Consider the following 21,910-nt stretch of genomic DNA (forward strand, 5'->3'; position numbering starts at 1 on the left):
CTATAGTGAGGTCTCCACACAGGAGCCGTTTCTGTGCAGGGAGTGGTGGTCATGGTTGAGGCAGCCTTCATTGCGGTGTACAATAAGCACTGGGAAGTACAGAGCATCCTGATAGGCTGGAGGATTCTCCTCGCTGGCCTGCTGGCCTGACAGACAGCGCGTGCTCTCTGTGGGGCATGACTGCTCATTCAGACTCCCACTACTCCTCCACAGGCAGCTCCGCCTGGAGCCGTACAAGCGGCCTAGTGAGAAGCGACTGGCGCTGAAGGGGATGCGGGGACTTCCCGTGTTACAGATGCTGAGGGCACTGCGAGAGAAGATGGAGGAGCTGCTGATGGCACGGTGGCAGCGTTCACAGTTCTGCCTGTAGCTGCCGTAGCCTCCACACATGGAGTAGCTGTTACAGCTCCCTGAGAGCTGGGCCAAGTCCATGAGAACTGCCTCTGAGTAGCTGGGCACCAGCTGCTGGTTGGAGCGGATATGCCACTCAAGCTCTGTGCTGTCGAATGTGTTGACTCTTGGGATGTGTCGGCAATACGGCCGCTCCTCAGATGGTGTTGCTGGCACATAGTCAAAGCCAAACAGCTTCTCAACATGGTAGTGTACACAAGCAGTGCGGTACTCTGTCAGTACTCGCAGAGGCCAGGAGAGGGTGAAAGCAGCTGCAGCCCAAAACGTGGTGTTCAATGCGTACCAGGGAAGGTGAATGGGGTCAGAAAAGGCAATCATATGCTCTTTAAAGTCTACATTCTTCAAATGCATTCCTTCACGGGCCTCCATGTAGTCATCCAGACCCTCATTCTCTGTGAAGAACCTGGCTCGCTGGGTTAAATAGGCGTTCTCTGACTCCACACTGGCAAAGCTGAAACACTTAGTGAACCTCAGCCTGGTGATAGGGAAGCTCTCCAGGCCCAACAAGTGCTTTGAGATGTCCTTAACTCCACAGTTCCCATAGTCAAACTCCGCTTCCGCCACATGGGTGTTCACTCGCTCATGGTACACCTGCGTCGTGGTGTATGCATCTCCATTACGGTAGCGTGTCACCTGCCTTGTTCTCCTCACATAATGATAACTGATGGCCTTCCACCAAATGCAGGGTGTAGCCTGTTGCATTCGTTGGAGGCGCTCGGCCACGGTGTCCACGTCCACCTTGTATTCTAGTTCATTCCTGGTATAGCAGTGCCAGCACTCCACCAGGTAGACTACATAAAGCATGACCAGGAATGCCAGAGGGATGTAGATGTAGCCATTGGAGCAGGGACTGTCATGGTACATCATGGATTTTCCTTTGTAAGCACTGTCGAAGGAGAGGCGTGTGACCTTGGTCACCTGGCACCAGGCCATCACCCCGATGCAGCCATACATCAGCAGGGACAGTAGCAGGCATTTCCAATGGGTTTCCTGACACAAGGATTTAGTCAGGGACTGTTTCTGGGGCCGCTGCTGAAGGATGAGAGAACAACAATAGATTACTCGAACAATACTGTGAATATTGTTAACAAAATGACTGTGTGTGTGTGTGCGCATCAGTCATAACACTTAGTTACTGCAGTGCAATGGAAATGAAAGAATTAAAAACAACCTTTTCATTATAAAGTGTAGTAGAATATAGTAGAAGTATGACCCGAAAATCAGTTTGGTTTTAGGTTAGAGGTAAAAAGCAGCTGCTGCCACATATAAAATATTTAAGTACATTTTCTGCATTGTAAGTGCTTTTGCATAGTTTATGCATGAGCTGAGCCAATTTTTCAAGTCTTATAATCATATAATCAATTTAAAGAAAAACTGCCTGATTAATCCACAAATGCAATGTTAAGTATATACCTTATGTGAGAAATAGTATGTGAGCTGCTTGTGCACATGGTCAGGGTCTTTGTCTTCATATTAATATGATATCTGGGAATAAAAACATAAGTAAGAGTATGGAAAATATTCTGAGAGGTAGACCCCATCAATTATTGTCAAGCCAGCCAGAAAAACACCAGTTGTTTGCCTCTGGCAAGTTAAAGCTGGTGCCTCACTTCATCACCTCGGGCACAGCAAGCCCCACTGCCAGCATCAAGAGCTAGTCATGCCTTTTGGGAAAACTGCTGTGCAAACCTGGCAGGGATTCAAAAGCCCCAGAAAAGATGGATGATAATAAAATTCAGTCAAAAACATCTGCATACGGCATTACACCTTCCACACAGAGGCATCAAACACCTAGGATTGTACTGCTGTAGTACTTTACAATTAAAAAACAAAGGTTGTCCACTCTGTCAATCAAATAGAGGAGCCCATAGGTCAACCCCTACATAAGATTGACTACAACAGTCACACACCCCGCCTGCATTGATGTATTGAATTCAACATGCCAGCTCTCTGCTCTATGTGTCACAGACAAACATAAATAATAGATGTTCCTTCTCCATAATTATCTTCCCCACCTTGGTCACATTGTCCCTTGCCAACTCAGGGCTACACCCCACGGGGCAAAAGGGATTAACTGAACTGAAATTTCCCTTTGAGATATACCTGCTGAAGAAGTATTCCCTCACACGTATCATGCACATGTTTAACAAATCAATACAACATGACATACTTTGTGGCTCATGTTACATTTTGTGTCCTTGGTTTAAGCAGTGATGAACAATTGCATATCAGGAAACATCGTTCTGCATGTTATTTGGAGGCTATCTAAATATCAATGAAATAATTTTTTTAGAGTGTGATTTTAAGGACTTCTCTGAGGTTCAGTAAGCTGGAGCCTACGACTATTTTCCTTTCACACAAGAAATCATTTTGGATTCAGGATTTAGAAAGGAACAATAAACATACAAAGAACATAAAAAAAGGCATTCGCAATTACCTAGTGGAGTCCATAAAACTGCCAGTTAAGAAATGTTCCTGTCAGAAGCTTTGAGAGTTGAGAATCTTTTGGAGTCTATGGGTCCACTGTGGTGGCTTCAACTAAGTGCTTCTCACAATCATGGACACTTTCTTTTGACATAATAAGAACAGCTAGGTTACATAAAAACCCTCTTGTGTAATGGATATGTAACTTGTGTGTTTTCAGGGGATTCTACACAGTGACAACAAACCACTTGTCTAGAGGGGAGGCAAACTGGAAGACGTCCACGCACGTCCACACTCTCGGGCGCGCGCTTGAGCTCACAGGTTCATATGCAGCCCATTACTGTATATCAGCCCAATAAGAACTGGAGTCACATGAGAAATTCGGCTTCATTCACGAGTGATTCGTCTACATAGACTCCAAATTAGTCCTGAATCTTTATTTTAGTGAGATTACTGGGACTCGGGGCAATACGGGACATTTTGAGGATGAATTTGCCCCACATGCATTAGTAGGTGAGAACATTGGCCTTAAGCGTGTGGCCGTGCTTCCTTACCTCCTCCCGGGGGCTGTCCGGCTCCTCCTCGGGGACTGTGGTGGCGGCGCTGCTTTCACTGGCCGATGCAGCCGATGCTGGGGACATGGTGATAAAAACGGTGCATGGATCTGTTGGTGGGATGGGGGGTTTCCAAACCACAATGAGACACGAACACGCCGACAGCCCCCTTGCGCATCATCCAAAAGAACCCAGTTCACTCGGAGCCCAAATGGAGACGCTCAAAAAGACTCACCATCCCAGCGTCCTCCAGGTGGGCAGCCGTCGCCGGGTAGAGCCTACGGGTACCCGATCATGGTGCCTCGCAAGACCAGCAGAACAGGCTGGGAGACTCCTCCCGAGGTGCGATGCCTGGATGCTGATGAAGAATGCTGCAAGGGGCGCACTGTTAGGAGGTGGCAAAGGCTGGCAGACAGCTCCTCTCCCTGTGGGCAGTGCCCATGGCAGCCAGGGAAGCTGTGAAACAGGACAAAGACGACAGGCAGCGGCACGTGTGAGCAGCCACCCAGACACAACAATGTAAATAACACACACACACACACACACACACACACACCCCAGTTCAAGTCACCACAGCACACAGAGGAACCCACCCCCTGCATCTTATTAACTGCTTGACCTTGTCTCTATGCACCAAGACATTATTTTAATTTATATATATGCAGCTGTTTATGGATAAGAACAGATCTACCCAATAAAGTCACCTCAGTGAAAACGGACCACTGGGAGGAAATAATCTAATTGTCATGCATATAGTACAAATTGAGAATTATGAAACATTTCGTTTTTCAGATCATTTGTGTAATATGTTGTGAAGATGAAACACAAATCCATTCAGTATGAAATGTACACAAACATTTGCAGATAAATTGCTGAGAGTTATGAGTTGAAGGCATGTTTTTCTTTAAGAAGGTCAGTGAAGTTGATTAATTATCAGCCATAAACTTATTTCCATATATTTATGAACATCATTATATAACACCATAGTCCCATAAGAGAGGAGGGCAGATATCAGAGAAGGCAGAAGGTGATAAAACCATGATGTTGCAATAAAATAATAATGATAATGATAACAATAAAAATGTAAAAATAAATACTTTGCATCCTTTAAATTCCCTCCTTTGTAAACATCATTGTTTAAAGATGAACCCTTTACCTCACAGTCACAACACACAAACCTTTGTGTACCATAGCCCACAGTATGGACATTGGCCTGGACGGCTGGCACAAAATGCAATAAGTAAATATAACAGTAGATTATATGAAAACAGATGGCAGCTCTTGGCAGCAGTAAAGGTTTCTCTCTGACAGTCCCTATTGTTTGACTGTGAGCAGTGGCTGTGTGAGTGAGCCCTCTATAGGCCAAACCACAACAAGCATTCTTTAAAATAGAAGGGAAGGGAAGGGAAGCATTAAATGAAAAGTGGGTTACTTTTGGGGAGTCAAAATTATAACATTGAATTCTGCTTACAGGCATTTTCTTTTGCTGTATAAAGTTGTTAGTCAAAGGACAGGCGAGTTATTTCTCGCTGATTTCAATTTATCAATTAAAAAACACAAGAACTGCAATACCAGCATGTCAAACAATTATTGGTGATTTTATGTTACGCTGTGTCTCAAATTGCAAATTGTCCTGGTTATTGTTCCACAAATTCTGCACTAAATGAACTTTTGGTTTCACAAGCAAATCAAATTAGCCAAATGTATGTAAATCAAGTTCAGATTTTGCTGCTTCCAAGACAAAGGTCAGAAAATCCCATCGATAATAGCAGGTTTTGCTTTTTCATTGTTGATAATGACAAGCCTGCTGCCTTGACAAACAAGACTTCCTGATTGTAAAAGTGAAACCCACATCTGTTGAAGGTACACTGGGGGAAATGGTGTAGCAAAGGGACATAGAAGAGAGTTTAAAGTATTTTGGTGAACAAAGTAAGACTAACATTAAGTTGCACAAACAAGGTCTTCAACATGGCTGCTGTGAAACTTGACACACTGGTGATTTGACATCTCAAGTTCAGACCTTGCAAAAATAAGAGTGCGCAAATAAAAATGGCGTGTTTACATGACTGAAAAGATTTAATTGTGCAGCACCTGACTTGGGTGGTGTAGAAAAAAAAAAATCTGTAAAAATCACACCAGGCTTTTATTGATTTGAAAGACTTGGACTTGACCTGCAATTACAAATATACAAAGTCACATATATTTCAGAGTTTGATCAATGTTGTATGATAATGCCATTTGAGCGCAGACTGATTTGAGAAGTCAAAGTGTGATCATACGAGAATAGCATAACTACCATGTCAGTGTTCACTGTGCTGCTTTCCATACTTCAAGTAGGACTAGTGCTTTTATTTTAGAAATACTGAGGTCATGACTGTGGGATCTCAAAATAGTTCCATGTGGCTATTTGGACTTTCTGTAATATTTTATTTCATGTTAATTGAAGTTGTCCAAAATATTTTTTTTTTTCTTGAACATTTTTTTTATATTTACTTTAAAAAGCCAGTTTAAAAAAAGGAGAATTGAAAACCAAAAACAAAAAGTAGACAATCTGAACGTTTCAGTCACAAATCACAACTGATTGCACTTCACATTGTCTAATGTGGAATAATAGTAATCATGCTTTGCAGGTATTATCGTAAACAAAACCCTTTTCTAGTAATCTCATGGCTTTCTCCAGACAGTCGTGAATATTGGCCTAGAGATAGTTAAAACATTTGCAGTAGAGTTTTTGACCTTTAATAGCTATCATACTAAGTGTGGCTCTTGGTTTTATTTTTTAGCGCACGCATAAATTATAGATGATTCCAGAATGAAAATACTTCAAACCTTTGTTTTGCAGCAGCGGCTTCGTATAATTTGGTGGTTTTATTACGCACACTATTATTTTGAAACAACTTCCGCTTTTAACTCTCCAATTACTTTTTTTTTCAATACATATATTTCTATCGTAGTGCGCGCGCACGTGAGCGTGTGGCTGTGCGTGTGCGTGTGTCGAGCACGCGCTCTGGGGATTCCCCGTACAAAAGCGGCTCAGCAGTTCAGATGTCTTCTTCCCCGCTCTGCGCCCGGAGCTCATGCTGTTACCGGATATTTAGAGTCGGGGGAACGCGTTTCTCACCCCCTTCAGGCTTCCTTTTTAACTAATTAATCCAAGTTTGTGATGTTTTAACCGTTTTTGTTGAGCGCTTGTAACTTTTTTTTCCTCCCCGAACTGGACGACCGTTGGCCAGCGGTCATGTTCGATCGGTTTGTGGAATGAGACGCGGCGGATTGTTCCTGCTTTGTCAACGGAGCGGTGGTTTCCTCAGGTGTCAGCCGGCTATCCGGTCACATCACCCCGTACCGAGCGACTACGCCACTAGCCTGTGAGTCCTCGGGTAAGGAGGGAGGGGGAAACCCAGCTCGGCGGCCGCCACCACCACCAGCAGCAGCAGCAGCAGCAGCAGCAGCAGCAGCACCACCGCCGCTAACAACATGTCGAGCGACGGCTGCGGTAAAAACGAGCAGCTGGAGTTCGCCGGGGAGAACCGCACAGACTCGGGCATCGACTCATATCGCTCCATCCTGAAGTCCGAGGAGCCCCAGGATCCAGGGACGGACCCGAGCGGGCCGAGGGAGAAGTTCTCCACCGGGGAGGAGCGCCTGGACTCAGCCTACGGCTCTTCGTCAATCACCGGGGAGAGTCTGACGGAGCTGGTGGAGGGCTGCACGCTTTCCAGCGGCCAGGAGGAGCAAAATTACAGCTCTGAACTCTCTGAACAGGAGAACCTGCTCACAACTATTACCAATGAGGGAGACACGTAGGTTCTTCTTTCTTACTTCCATTTCATCTTTTTAAAAAGGCAAGTGGTTTGGAAGGCACCGAGCTGCACACCGGTGCTTGACGTTCAAACACGGGCTCTTGCATTTTCACTGTTTTAAAGGTTTTGACTCGTCTGACCAGAGGCCTAACATTTACTGAGTCTCCCATGTCAGCTCTGATAAGTATATTTTTAACTTGTCCACCCCCTTTATTATATAAACTACAGTTACTGCCATCCGTTAAGACCCAGTTGATGGTAACTTGCATATCAGCACATCTGGTGAACTGAGCTGCTATTGTAATAATAATTGTATAATAATTATTGTAATCTGTTTAATCCACTGAACCTTTCTCTGGTTAAATCTCCAAAACAAACTCGACAAGTTCTCAAAGGCCACATCTTCAAATGTATTGTTTGTATTTGAGTGCAAAATCTAAACATTAGGTTAAAGTAATCAGTGTTTTACACTTTCAAGTTGAAACCAGAAATCTAGTTTTAAAAATGGCCCTGAATGATCAGATGACTAAGTAGTCTCAGCCTTATCTGTGAATGAAACAAGTTTCGTCACCTAAGCAGCAATTAACTAATATTATTCCACATAGGGTGTTAAACATTAAAAACCCATTATTATTATTATTTTTTTTTCCATGGCTCTGATTTTGAAGGGGATTTCATGGTGATGTGATACCGCAGACTTCAAATTAATGAACTTTATCCATGTGGTGAATGCGGATGAAATCCTGTGAGGCATCTAGCAGCAAGAAAGAAGAAGTGAAACAAATAGGCCTGGACTTCCCCATACAGCACAGACAAAGCACATGCTAAGAGGCAGCAGTGTGGCGTGCTCTGAGTCGAAGAAACTTGTTGATCAGGATGGTATTTTGTGTTTTTTTTTTTTTTTTTTTTTTTTTTTTTTTGGTGTGTGTGTGCGCGTAGTGTCGTTTTCCAGCAAGAGCTCAAAGTTCACAAGCTGCAGCTGCTTAAGTAAACCATCTACAATTGTCAGTCGGTTGCTTTTTGCGTCTGTTCATTTCTCACTTTGAGTCAAGGATACTGCAGCTTTCTGCACAACGTACCACCCTAACCCACTCATCTATTGTTGCCATGTCATCAGTCTGTTTCAGTGTTGAGGCAGGCTTGTTAATGACTCTTGTGCACCTGTGGAATCCAGCTATTGATGCAGTCACTGCGCTGCAGAAGTGTTGATGTCTTTGACCTGTTTTCATATCCGCTCACTGATTGTTGGGGACACACGGTCTCATACTCAAACCCTAACTATAGATACCTGAGGAGGGGGTTCACCTGAGAAACACTACACTGTTCGGCTTAGACTAAGAGAGAATCATACAAGCATTAATTTCCCTCATGGGATTTTTTTTAAGCTTCTTATTCATTCAAGTCTTACTGAAACCAGGAAGTCCCTTTTTTATATGACAGGTTTTTTTTATTTTTTTCAAATAGTTGATTAAATGGCAGTGCAGACTCATTAGCCTGCAGGCATTTAAACCAGTCAAGAAGGAACAAGTCTGGGATGGACATCAACATACTTTAATTAGTAATAATTATCAGTGGAACAGTCTCAGACATTTTAAAGAAAACAGCATTTTGCTTCTATTCAGCTTTTACCAATTGAATGGATGTTATAAATTTGAATAGAGGTATTTACTGCCCATCTTGCCTCACAGATTTAATTAACACACTTATTTATTTGTTTTTGTTTATTTTTTGGCATAATGTATTGGTTGATAAATATTTAACTTTGAAATATAATGAAAAATCAACATAAGATAAGAGTCCAGAGTAATATTTATTTAGCTTATGTCTGAAAGGGAGTGCAAAAGCTTTTGACCTCCAGTTTATAATGTTTTAATGGAAGAAGATGTTAGTTTTAGGTTAGACTGTGTACAATTTGCTTCAACTCCATTTATCTTTGATAGTATACTGCACATGTGCTGTACGTTAGCAGCTCTCCCACTTTTACAAAACACTTTTCCATGTGTGAGACATGTTTCCCAACCATTTACACAGAAAAGGTGACTTGTTGTAGCATGCTACTTGCAAAAATCATCTTTACCATCGTAGCAAACTTTGGAAACACAACAGGAATGAGTCACAGAGTGAGTTTCCTTACGCCAACCTCTACATAATTATCCCGTGCCCTGGTGAGCTATTTTCAAACACATTTTGAATGATTGACAAAAATGTCATTGTGCTTCAAACAAGGAAAATGCCCCTCCAATTTGTCAGCCATGACTGTCAAGGTCTTTGATTTTTTTTTTTTTTTTTTTTTTTAATTGTGTTAAGTACATATACACAAAATGTTATATTGATCAACAAGTTGAAAAAGGAGCAGTAATATGTCAACCACAACACAATAACTGCAAACAGATATTTCACACTTCAAGAGCTTTGGGTCATTCATTTAGTATTCTTTTGGTAATGATTAATCTTAATTCTCTTAGACATGGTAGAAAATACTTAACCATATTTAGACCATATTCAAACATCTAACAAACCATTTCATTATTTTAATCAGATTCGTTTTTAGTGATATGCATAATTCAAGGAAACAGCAGAGGTTTTGTAGCATGAATGATAAAATGTTCTTTGTTTTTTTTGGTTTTTTTTGGTTTTTTTTTTTTGTGTTTGTTTGTTTTTTTTTTTGTTTTTTTTTTTATTTAATCTGAAATGGTCAGTGAGCCATTAAAAAAGAAAGCTGAAGGACAGGTCCGCAGTGAAATCTTGTTTTGATGTTTGATCCCACACTGTCTGAAAAAGACTGTTGTGCCAAACCTCTTGTCAAATGACATTTACTCTCAAAGATGTGCATCACTTCTGATCTTTAAGGTCAGACATCTAACAGAACAGAAAAACAATATCGTCATGCTGCTTTTGTGACTAAAAACTAGTTCCAGCCTTTGATATCTACACAAACATGGAATTTGAATCTGCACAAATAAATGAATTCACAAGTTTCAGCTGCACTTGGATTTGAATCCATTTCCATCCTTTTGCAGTAGAGTCTTTAAGGTAAGTCTAAATTAAGCACAAATGCTCGGTTCCATTTCCTGCTTTTCGCACATACTTGATTGCTACAACTTCCCACTGTGAAGTTTTGAGGTTAGTGTTTGTTTTTGTTTCGTCATCTGCTATGAATGTTTTCACTGAAGCTTGCAGAGATGCGTCTCTGATGCATGTTTTGACAAGTTTATTTTGTTCAGTGGCTTGCCATGCTATTTTAAAAGGAATCCATGCATTGATCAGTATCCCAATCAATCAGTCTTGTCTCCAGCCCACTGACTGTTAAATTCCTTGTAGCTTCTTGAGATGAATGCTTAGGAAAATTGTGTAATATTTTCAATCTTGTTGAAATACTTTTTTTCTTTTTCTTGACTTTGCAATTTGCTGTGTTTGACCAATTGCTCAATAGTAGCTAAAGTAACTTAGTTTCTTTTCTCTCTCTCTCTCTCTCTCTTTCTCTTTCTCCCCCCCCCCCCCCCCCCCCCCCCCCCCCCACTCCTATAGATCCCTCCACTTAGCAATCATCCATGAAGAAGATGTAATCACTCAGTGCTTGATAGAAATTTTTCCAAAAGAAGTCCTGGACATCCAGAACAATTTATACCAGGTAAATGCAATGCAAATCTCTCCACTACACAGGCATGTTGCAGCCTCTGCTGGAATTTTTCAATCCCAAGCAACTTCCTCATTATTACTATCTTGATTGTGGAAGTAGTGGCAGTATTTATATCTCTGTACTTCCAGAGAATGGTTGTTCCTCTTTATTTGCAGTCCGTCCTCTCTGAGGGGACGTCACTGTGGGTGGTTCCAGTGTTAGCTCATAGGGGACTTAGAATGGAAACTCCCGTCCCCTACCTCCTGTAGAAATAGAACCACAAGGAGCTGTGGAGTGTATCCTTGTGTGGATGTGGGTGGAGGAATCGTTCCAGATATTCAAGATGTCTGACCAGAGTTTTGCTAGTCTAAAAGCCAAAGTGAAATCAGAGCAAACTGGCAGAGGTGTCATAAAGAAACGTCTGAGGGAAAGAGTCAGCAGTACACATAGTGACTCAGTTAGCCCTCTGCTCTAATTTCCTCTCAGCTGTCATTCCAAAACCTCCTCTTTGGAGCCATTGTTAAGAAGAATTCCTGTTCACCCCTCAAGGTTGCAAAAGAAACCTACATTTGCATGCTTATTGTATAGCCATTGATGATGCCTTTGCAGTCCTTGACCTGCAGCACAACAGCACTAGTTAGTGCAACTCCCACTTTATCAGATTGTGTTCATTTTTATTCATATGAACAGCTGAATGCAACAGGTACAGGCCTGTTTCTCTGGGGTTTGCACCAAGATGTTCTGAGAAATGCAGGAAGCAACACCGATAAATAACAAAGCAAATGCCAATATTATTATAACAATGCATAATCCAATGTAATTTTAAAAAGATTTATGTTTTGTAATATAGCTCAGGAAAATGTAGCTAAATGTTTGAGTTAACAGTAAAATAATCTGCAAATGACAACTGTTATACTAATAAACAATATACTATACTAATAAACTGATTGTTTCAGCTTTACAGTTAATTTAAAATAAATCTGTCAGGCACTTGTTGTGATAAATAAATACCAGAGACACCTTTTGTCATTTCATGATCTTCAGAGTCCTTTGCACCTGGCCACATATTTGAAACTAACAAATGTGGTGAGGAGCCTGGTGGAGAAAGGTGCCAGCCTGGAACTGCAGGACCATGATGGGAACACAGCGCTCCATGTGGCCTGCCAGCATGGACAGACAGATTGTGCCAGAGAGATGACCAAAAACATCTCCCCCACTAAACTGGCGCTGATTCTCGAGACCCAGAACTGGAGAGGTGAGGAAATTATTTATTTCTTGTTAATTTAGGTCATTTTATGTCTGTATCATCTGTGTGGAATTTTTTTTTTTTTTTTTTGATCAGTGGGCTGTGAGCTTGAATTTCCCAGATTATGCAACTAAGATTCTTCACTGTCCAAATATAACATGGCCTTTTGTTGTTTTTATGCCAAAACTGGTCTTAAATACAACACAATGTAAATAATTAACTATGGTGACATTACCCAACCAATGTAGTATTAAAGGACAATTAAAATTTAATTTCACAGAATGTGAAGTTTCAATCTTGCATCATTTAGAGAGGGAAAAAATAGCAGTAACCATCGTGATAGATGTAGCAAAAATGAGATTACTATGGATATGGTGGATTTCCAAAAGCAATATGTATGTTGACGGCCCTTTGGTCTCGGGTTGGAAAAGCACAATTTTCATCATCTCATCATCCATCTCTTATTCACTTGTGACCTAAAAGAGCCCCATATTACACATTTCAAAAATTATGTGTATTTACAGGTCTTGCCTGTCTTCACTTGGCTGCACTGAACAGGCATCATCAGATTATGAAACTCCTGATGAAAAAGGGAGCAGACCTGAATATCCAGGTTTGTCTGGCAAAATATTCCCTATTTTACATCATTGGGATTGTATTTTTAACAACAAGGTGATAATTAGAGGGTGAATTTTATCTCGCAGAAATGGTAGGTGGTAGAGGCCAAACTTTTTTTAGTGCCTCATATAAACTGTCAAAAAATAACCCTTTTCAATTGTTTAAAATTTTCCCTAATGCCAAACTCAGACTCTGAGCAGCTCCTCGTGAGATTTAGGCTGCATGTGTGAAAGAAGTTTAATTATTCACTGCCTAGGATACTCTGACGTGTACTCCATTTCATCCTGCAACGTGCCACTATTTAAAATCATACTTATCCCTTTCATATTGTGTTTACTGCTCCTGGTCTAATGTTGGATTCATGTCTATAAATCTGCTGCACCTGTGCAATGTTGATCTGAGCTCAGGGCTTCCTGTGGGATTCATACAGACATAATTAGATATGAGCTATGATAACATTGGACTGGCCAGCCACACTTAACTTTCCATTGAAGTAAGGGAACAGGCAGTGAGTCCCAAAACTACCCAAGACATTCCTCTGTTAACTCACCAGCCTCATTTACCATTCTGCTTCAAATATAGTACACTGAAATATTGGTATTATTTACTGCCATTATGTGGCTCTGAGTCCTTTTGCAGGATGAAAAACTGGAGAGTATAGTTTACACATTAACAAATAGGAAAATGCTGAACTAATTAGTAAAAATAAAATTGTCTCATGGTGTAGCTCTGGCCTTATTGAGACTCATCATAATTGTATTTTACACTGCACTACTTGCAGGAAGGAACCAGTGGAAAAACTGCTCTTCACCTTGCCGTTGAGCTGCATGACCTCACATCAGTGGATCTACTACTCAGCAGGGGAGCCAATGTGGATGCTGCCATGTTCAACGGCTGCACGCCCTTGCATCTGGCAGTTGGGAGGCAGGACACTGCCATCGCCAACCTCCTCTGCCAGTCTGGTGCAGACACAATGCTGCGAAACATGGAGGGTGAGACGGCGCTGGATCTGGCAGATGGCAATGATAATGTGAGTTATTGCTATTATTTCCAATTAAGAGCATGAAATTTCATTTGTGAGCTAGTGTCACATTTGTCCTTAGATTCTGTCACAATAAATACTCAGGAGTTGTAAATCACAGATAAAAATTCCACATTTCACCATTTATTCCTGTCTGACATGCTATGCTAAAAACCTTTGCCCACACCTGCTTCAGAAAGCCAGTTAGACCATTTTAAATGAAAGTATATACATATTTGGAACATTTTCAAGATTTATGAATTCAGTAGAAAGAAATTGGCCAGAGACATAGTTCATAAGTTGGAGCATAACAAATGCAATTTGGGTTTTTGTATTTTCATGTGATTTGCTGCCATGTAAAACGTATATCAGAGCCCTATACTTCAAGTTCCCACTTGTCACCTTATGGAAGTAGTAAGTGAACCAAAAGGTTAAGATTTGAAAAGTAGCAGCTCCAGAACTTCAAATACAATGCAGTGCAATACAATACAATGCAAATTAGCTTTAGATTTATTGCCCTTTAATTCACTTTGGAAGGATGTCAGTGAATTTTCAGAGAAGACATTAATAAAAATAGTTATTTTGTGTTTTGTTTTTTTTTTTCTTTCAGATTCTGGCTTTATTTCCTTTTGATGACATACAGATATCTGGGAGGTCTGTTGTTGGTGTGAAGTTCTGAGCTGAATCATTGGCTGAACAACTTTTTTTTTTTTTTTTTTTTTACAATCTGGAACTTCACTGCACCTAGAGTTGATTAGAAATGGCTGTATTTTCGCAGATGTTAGTTTGTTTTTGTTAGTTTTTTTTTATAAATTATATAATGCCTGTATTTTTTACAACAGTATGATTTGTTCTGTATTTATCTATTCTCTAGACAAATGTGCTCACCCTATGAATCCTTCTTCCCTCTGGCAAAGAGTCTTCCTACTTAATGCAGTTTTCATCATATAAGGAATCAATGTTTTTGCATCATTTCTAAACAGGTTTTATTCAGTTTTGAAGGCTCCCATACTGTAAGTGCCAAACTTTCCATCAGCATGTTGAGTGTCGATTAAAAAAAAATCTACCTCTTCGTCATATTAATCTAGTTTTAATGGTTAGAGAAGGAACATGTACATTGCTTTTTTTTAATTCATTGCTCTGCCAATGACAATTTACATCTGTGTTCTAGACACTGCAAATGTGACTTTTCACTGTACTCACCAGGAGGTTTTTTTTTTTTTTAGGTATATCAAATGCTGGAAAATGAAAAGCTGTGTTTTAAAGCTGCCTGCAATAAGTAGAAGACAAATAATTACCCCCCTGCTTTTTGTTTGAAAATTAGCCCATATGTTGTCTAATGAAACACCAAATGCAAAATGTTTTTTCCTGAAACAATTTTCTCTCTTTCTCTTCTCGAAGTAATATGGTCTTTGGTGTGCAATTAAACTGGCTTGTCTAGTTATCAAAGACATAAGCAATTTGTTTATTTTGTAATAAAACAAACAAAAAAAGAGAATATTGAGCATTGTGTATTTTTCTTGGTCAACAGAGTTGGGGTGGGGTTAATTGACATGTATGATATCTGTACACAGCCAAACTCAAAATGAGTTGGCTTTCTGTTCTGTACCTGTGGCTTCAGAACATACATTTGAGAGTCCTTGGAATCTTTTCAGCTCACATTTATTTATTCCTTATTTACCTTTTTATATTTATTTTTTTTCTTTTCTTTTCCCATTATAAATGTCATTGTTGTGGTTGATCATAAATTTGTACAATATTCAAAGGTCTTATATGAAAACAGCCTTGTTCCTTTCTTTGTTTCCTGTCAGCTGCTTTTTTTTTTTTTTTTTTTTTAAAGGTATATCTTTTGTTTGCTTGTATTTGGCTTCCTCCTAACATAACACAATTACGCTGAACCAGCTGGAAATTCCACTGAGCCTAAGCAAGAGAGGTGGGTCAATGGGTCGACAGTCCTCACTCCATGTGCATTAAGGGGATATCAGCCATAATATAACTGTTAAAGCAAACATTTTAGTTTTTTTAAGGGTGTGACAGTGGGATTTATGTTGGCCAATGCTAATAAACTGACGTTCTCTCAGCTGGAACACCTACTTCCCCATTAAATTTATGTGCAAGACACCCTCTTGCTTTTTGTATTATGTTCAGTCTGAATTGTGCTGGCTTTTCCAGAGCATGAAATGTTAGATAAGTAAGATTCATCTACAATGAGATATTCCATTTTATGACGTTAGCCTGTTAGTATTTGAATAACGCCATACAATTAATGCTGTAATATAGGCCTTAATTATTGTCCAATAGACTTCATACATGCAGTCAAAAATTAATTGGCCATGCAAATGTTTCCTTTAAAAACGTGGAAATGACAGGGATCCTACCATGGCAAAAAAAGCAAAGCAAAAAAAAAGTATTTAATGAGCAAATTCTTTTTCCATAACATGTTGGCCTGATATACATATAACAGATTTTTTTTTCAGTTGACACTTTTTATCTGTTATCATCCACATGTCCTAAGGAGAAAACAAACACACAGTTTATTTCTTCAAAGCATTTACTTAAAAAGGGTAAAAATCTTGGATAGTTACAAACAAATGGATGGTTACGGCCATCAGCAAAAATATTGGACAATGTGCCAATCATCTTGCCCAGCCCATTTTGGGATTTCTTTCTTGGATGCTGTTTTTTTTTTTTTTTTTTAGCTGTTTTGTGTTGTGTCGACTAAATGAAAAAGAAATAAACACTTGAATACCAAAGCATTTGGAGTTGCGGTGATTTTCTGGGATGTGTGTCCTGGCTGTTTTAGGAGTGGTGCAGTTCCTCCTCCCCGCCGACAGGGCGCGGTGTCTCCGGGAGGCCGCTCTGCTCGGCCCCCCTGTCGGCGTGTAGGGAAGAAGAAGCGGCCTTTCCTGCCGGAGCGAACAGAACGGAGGAGAAGCTGAAGATCCCGGAGCTCCCGAATAAAACGGCCCCCCGGTTATCCAACCAACCCGACCCGCCGGGTCCCCGCGGCTCCATGCTCGCTTACCACGGACGCGTCTGAAGTCAGTCGGCCGCTGCGCTGCTCCAGGTGTCGGGGGACCGCGGAGAGTGAGGGGGGGGAAAGAAAATGCCATCTTTTTCACGGAGGTGAGAGCAGCTAGCAGGACGGACCGGGATAAATGGGAGTTCAGTCTGCGGCTGACTGAGCTGGGGGGTCACCGATAAAACCGACAGAGTGACCGTCGGTGTGTTTGGGGAGTCTAACAAAAAGAAATCAAACAGCCTGCCGCCTAAAGTCCGGCAGCTCTTTGTGTCAGCTAACCAAAAGCTGCTACAAGTATTTTTGTTTGTTATTGTTGTTGTTGTCAATTAAAAAAAAAAATCCCACATTTGTTATTTTTGCTGTGGGGGGCGTTGCCATAAATCGTATCTCTTGGTCATAAAGGCTTACAGCTGTCAACTATGAAACATATTTACCGTGCATGTTTCATTTACACTTAATTACACACATGTGGAGAGCTGACACTGTTTGGACAGCTTGTGCTTTTTTTTATATCCTGAACAATACCCGGAAACAGTGTTTGATAACACTTATTTGTTATTTTATTGTTTAGGCTTGGCTTTAGTAGCTTGGCTGAAATACCCACATCCTTATTGGATGTGAATCTTTTTCTCTCCTGTTTCTTTCAAACTGATTCCTGTTCATATTTGAACTTCTCTGAACCACACCCTCCAGCAAACAAGGAAGACGTATTCTATCATTTTGGGAGAGCTGCTGATGTCTTTGCGGTGTGCTTTTGGTTGTATTTATTGTGTATGCTTTTTGCTTTTGCATATTAATTCACTCCTGTCAGGTGAGAGTTGGCAGTGTGTAGTCTCTCTGTGTGGCTGTGGGTTGGCCGCCGAAGCCGGAGCAGTGCATTCCTTCATGTAATAAGCTGCCTGTTCAGGGCCCAGGTCTCGCTGCATTGGGATACTGGCTGTCCATGCCACAGCAGCGTCTGACACAAAGAGGCTCTGTGTGAGTCCACTGCCCCCTGGGAGGAGGAGGCCCGGCCTCGCTCCGAAGGGGATACGCTTCCAGTGCCACGGTAGCAAAGCAGCACACCTTTTTCAATGGGAGTTAGAGTTTCACCACAGGCCAGCTTGAATTACTTTGGAATGTCATCCAAAGTCCCCACAGATAGTTAAACTGGTTATGCCTCCTTTTAACTGAGTCAGTTCCTTCAATTCTACACCTATAGCCAGGCAATGGAAAGAATGGTGTCATCACTTTTCAGTATGTGGTTCTTCTTCTTTTGTGTTGAGTGAGTGTATGGGAGTAACCCAGTTGATTTAATATTTAAATTGATTCATCCCGAATTAAATTCTTGTGCCAAAGTACTCCAATTTAGGGTAACGGTATGACATATAAAACAGCTTAATTACTTCCTGCAGAAGGGAGAGAAACAACTGCGGAGCACCACAGAGCCATGTCATGTCAGCTGTATAGTATATTACATTAAAAAGACAATCCAATTTCGGCACTTGATATCACCAAATGTTGAGTAGATGCCCTACACTTTGAAATAATATTCCTGCCAAACCCAAGGGTTGCATTCCCTCCCAAGTTTTCTTGTGAAGTAAGAGTTTATTATTTAAAATTATATTTTTAATGTCTTATTGTATGACTTTTTTAGGGTTTGGCCTGCACTTGTGTTGCTCCTGTTCCCCTCTGCTCTGGCTGCAGAAGAGTCATCACTACTGGAAGGCTGGCACGATGTCTGGCTTTTCCGCTTTCTTGTCAATATTGCAGGATACTCCACCATCATCATCCCTGGATACTTTCTCATTCGCTATTTGAAGCGCACCAATTACTTGGAAACAGGTTTGAGCTCATAAGTACACACACATGTAATTTTGTAATGTATGCCGCTAAAAAAAAACAAAAACACTCATACTGGATTAATTAGTTTTTTCTGTTTCGTTTAATTTTAGGTAGTGGGCTTTGTTACCCTGTCATAAGGACCTGTGTGTTTGGAAACGAGGGCAAAACAGGTCTGCTGGATGACGTGACAGCTGCAACCAGGAATGAGGGAGATTCGGGCTCATCAGTCAGACAAGCCATCAAATTAATTTTTTGTGCAGCTGGACTTCAGGTAGGTATTCTCTAACAAAGCAAGCAAGCAAACAAACAAAAAAGCTGCCATTGAGAATATATAGTTGAATGCTGTCATATTAAGGGTTTTTTGCTTTAGCAGCTGCAGCAAGGGCTGTGTTGTGTTTGCTTTACTTACAGCCCAGCTTAATGGCTATTGCAAAAGATGCTTCATAGCTGTTTGTTGAAAGGAAATTCCCAGCTAAGAAAGCATCATGGAAAAAAAGCTCTCTGTTAAAGTATAAGTCTCAGAACTAATTCAGTCAATATTTAAGTATTGACAGTGGACAAAACAACTACGTGAAAGGAGTCACTGGTAGAAACTAACCTCCGTAACTATGCTGCACTAACCACTCCACTACTCATATTTTTTCTCAACAGTCGGTGTAGACCTAAACAGAGCTAAAAGTAGAGGCAATACACCACATACATTTGGCAGCTGTCCCAAAAGAAAAACATGGAGACCATTTTGTGATGCAGTCTCAACAGCTGCAACGCCTTTAAACTTTTAACCAGAGTAATCATTATCACATCGTCTCCTGAATATATTGGTGGGACCACAAAGATATTCAAACTTGACTGTCATTTTAATCTCAGCTGCCAAAGCTGTGTGCATGGCAACTACATTAGGTGTCTGCAGTGCCACATAGTTACACTTTGACACGCATTTTCTCACAAGGTGAAAAAAATATGAGCCCTGCTGTTGTTGCTTCCGCCTAACATAAATAAAAAGATCAAGTATGCTGCTTTATATTACTAACATGCCATATGTGCATTGAAGGAGATAGAGGTTGCCTGTAATACTGATCATAGTGTGACACAGTAGGAAAAAATGGCATAATAATAATAATAAATTTAATTTATATGGCACCTTTCAGGTCACCCAAGGTTGCCTAATGAATGCAACAGTTCGAATCAGTATATGCGAGAAAATAATCTGAGCTCATCAAGAATGAACCTCAATACTCAAACTTTAAACTGAATTTCTACTGCTTGCGACTATCTAACATGATCATCATCCCAAAAACTTTAAGGCTCTATTTTTATTGTTAGGTATCATACCTGACATGGGGTGTGCTGCAGGAGAGGGTGATGACACGTTCCTATGGAGCTACGACTCCAGAGGAAGAGGGAGAGACATTTAAAGACTCCCAGTTCTTGGTTTTCATGAACCGTATCCTGGCTCTGACAGTGTCAGGCCTCTGGTGCACCCTGTTTAAGCAACCTCGCCATGGAGCACCCATGTACAAGTACTCATTCGCCTCGCTGTCCAACATCATGAGCAGCTGGTGCCAGTATGAGGCCCTCAAGTACATCAGCTTCCCCACTCAAGTTTTAGCCAAGGCCTCTAAAGTCATTCCTGTCATGCTCATGGGAAAGATTGTCTCCCGGAAGAGCTATGAGTATTGGGAGTATTTCACCGCCGTGCTGATTTCAGTGGGAGTCAGCATGTTCCTGCTGTCCAGCACAACCAGCGAGCATCCATCCACCGTCACCACCTTCAGCGGGATCATCATCCTTGTGGGATACATCGTCTTCGACAGCTTTACCTCCAACTGGCAGGACAACCTGTTCAAGTACAAGATGTCATCAGTGCAGATGATGTTTGGAGTGAACCTGTTCTCCTGTCTGTTCACCATCGGCTCACTGCTGGAGCAGGGTGCCTTTTTCGACTCACTGGCCTTCATGACGCGTCACTCTGAGTTTGCCTTTCATGCCGTGTTGCTGTCTGTGTGCTCAGCATGCGGCCAGCTCTTTATCTTTTACACCATCAACCAGTTTGGTGCTGCCGTCTTCACCATCATTATGACCCTGAGGCAGGCCATCGCCATCCTTCTCTCCTGTTTCCTTTATGGCCATGCTGTCACCATAGTAGGTGGATTTGGTGTTGCAGTAGTTTTCCTGGCACTTTTCCTACGGGTGTATGCACGTAGCCGCATGAAGTCAAGCCGGCGGCCAGCACAGCCAATTGCACAGAAGGTGTAACACTCTGAAGTGACACCAAACTGGGAACTGAGACCACGTTTTCTGTGGTGCTTCTGGTCTATTTGTGTGTATCCTTTTTTTTTTTTTTGGTTTTTAATTTTAATTTTATTTTACTGTTCTGTTGTTTTCCATTGGTTTATATTTTTGTTAGCAATGGTACAGAAAGGGATTCCGCAGTTTTGACTCTTACACCATGTTGCCCCCACGGGGTTCATGTGATTTGAATGCCTGTAAGATTGTCTGTTAAGTGAGTTCCAAACTGCCTCTTCAGCTATTTCACAGTTTAACAGTAGAGTAGTTTTTCTTAAACCACAATATGTGACTTGTGCAGCCAGTTTAAGGTTACAGTGATCCCAGAACAGGATTTGGGCTGTATGACTACGCATTCATTTTCAAGATTGAATGAAAATTTCCATTGTTTACCTTTATCCTAAATACTCCAACAAAAGTCACCTTTCTTAAAGATGACGCTTTGTGTCCATTAAGCTTTTGCTTCGTTTAGTTTTTTCAGTTAAAACAGCCAGGCACTTATTTCACAGTCCTCCATGTTGGAGAGCAGGGGCCCTTGTGTCTTTGTGGTAAACTGCCTGAACACATGGTACAAATGTTAATGTTTTAAACTAAGGTATATGAATATGTCCTAAAGGTTGCCATCTGCAGTAGAGGGTGACAGACAGCAGTTTGTGTAATGAACAGTGCTCTACCTACAGATTGTATTGTTATAGCCCTGAATTCACTGAACTAGATGCTGCTGTTGAAATGTTTTGCTCTGCGTTGTTTTAAGATTATTTCTTGTTGTCTTCACAACACAGATTCTACTCAATGTTTTAAAATTGGGGGAAGAAAACATGTAAATATATGTTTGAGTTACTGTTTATTTCCAACCAACTTGTCTGTTGTGTACTTTTGTAAAAGGCCTGCTTCACAAAGTGTCACTGTTTGATGTGAATGCTTGGAGGAAAACTGAATGGTTGATGTTGATGCTTGTTGGTGTCAAACTGATTGGAAGATTAAATGCATACAAGGGAAATGCAATGTTACCTGTACCTTCTTTTTATCATTCAACTATTTCCTCTGGTAACTGAATTATTAATAAATTAACTTAAAGCTAT

At 41.0% G+C, this 21,910-nt stretch overlaps 3 protein-coding genes across 3 annotated transcripts; 2 read left to right on the top strand and 1 right to left on the bottom strand.

The window, feature by feature from the left end:
• tmem151ba (transmembrane protein 151Ba) lies at nt 1-3,488 on the bottom strand. The gene is made up of 2 exons (XM_029496919.1): nt 3,390-3,488; nt 1-1,443 (listed from the first exon to the last, which is right to left on the bottom strand). The coding sequence occupies exons 1-2, from the start codon at nt 3,474-3,476 to the stop codon at nt 1-3; spliced, it is 1,530 nt and encodes a 509-aa protein (XP_029352779.1). The 5' UTR covers nt 3,477-3,488.
• A 2,926-nt stretch (nt 3,489-6,414) lies between these two features.
• nfkbie (nuclear factor of kappa light polypeptide gene enhancer in B-cells inhibitor, epsilon) lies at nt 6,415-15,348 on the top strand. The gene is made up of 6 exons (XM_029497146.1): nt 6,415-7,192; nt 10,721-10,823; nt 11,856-12,066; nt 12,582-12,670; nt 13,457-13,705; nt 14,307-15,348. The coding sequence occupies exons 1-6, from the start codon at nt 6,867-6,869 to the stop codon at nt 14,373-14,375; spliced, it is 1,047 nt and encodes a 348-aa protein (XP_029353006.1). The 5' UTR covers nt 6,415-6,866; the 3' UTR covers nt 14,376-15,348.
• A 1,256-nt stretch (nt 15,349-16,604) lies between these two features.
• Nucleotides 16,605-21,910, top strand: slc35b2 (solute carrier family 35 member B2). The gene is made up of 4 exons (XM_029496468.1): nt 16,605-16,822; nt 18,355-18,542; nt 18,653-18,813; nt 19,866-21,910. The coding sequence occupies exons 1-4, from the start codon at nt 16,803-16,805 to the stop codon at nt 20,796-20,798; spliced, it is 1,302 nt and encodes a 433-aa protein (XP_029352328.1). The 5' UTR covers nt 16,605-16,802; the 3' UTR covers nt 20,799-21,910.

This window comes from Echeneis naucrates, chromosome 24 (genome assembly GCF_900963305.1).
Source record: "Echeneis naucrates chromosome 24, fEcheNa1.1, whole genome shotgun sequence".
Lineage (NCBI taxonomy): Eukaryota > Metazoa > Chordata > Actinopteri > Carangiformes > Echeneidae > Echeneis > Echeneis naucrates.

What these genes read in the sequence shown, in the direction of transcription:
- tmem151ba (XM_029496919.1), bottom strand. Translation starts at nt 3,476, where the DNA reads ATGTCCCCAGCATCGGCTGCATCGGCCAGTGAAAGCAGCGCCGCCACC. An exon ending in CGGACAGCCCCCGGGAGGAG is followed by an intron (nt 1,444 to 3,389) that starts GTAAGGAAGCAC and finishes CTCATCCTTCAG; the next exon opens with CAGCGGCCCCAGAAACAGTC.
- nfkbie (XM_029497146.1), top strand. Translation starts at nt 6,867, where the DNA reads ATGTCGAGCGACGGCTGCGGTAAAAACGAGCAGCTGGAGTTCGCCGGG. An exon ending in TCCAGAACAATTTATACCAG is followed by an intron (nt 10,824 to 11,855) that starts GTAAATGCAATG and finishes CATGATCTTCAG; the next exon opens with AGTCCTTTGCACCTGGCCAC. An exon ending in TGGCAGATGGCAATGATAAT is followed by an intron (nt 13,706 to 14,306) that starts GTGAGTTATTGC and finishes TTTTTCTTTCAG; the next exon opens with ATTCTGGCTTTATTTCCTTT.
- slc35b2 (XM_029496468.1), top strand. Translation starts at nt 16,803, where the DNA reads ATGCCATCTTTTTCACGGAG. An exon ending in ATGCCATCTTTTTCACGGAG is followed by an intron (nt 16,823 to 18,354) that starts GTGAGAGCAGCT and finishes TGACTTTTTTAG; the next exon opens with GGTTTGGCCTGCACTTGTGT. An exon ending in TTTGTGCAGCTGGACTTCAG is followed by an intron (nt 18,814 to 19,865) that starts GTAGGTATTCTC and finishes TTTTATTGTTAG; the next exon opens with GTATCATACCTGACATGGGG.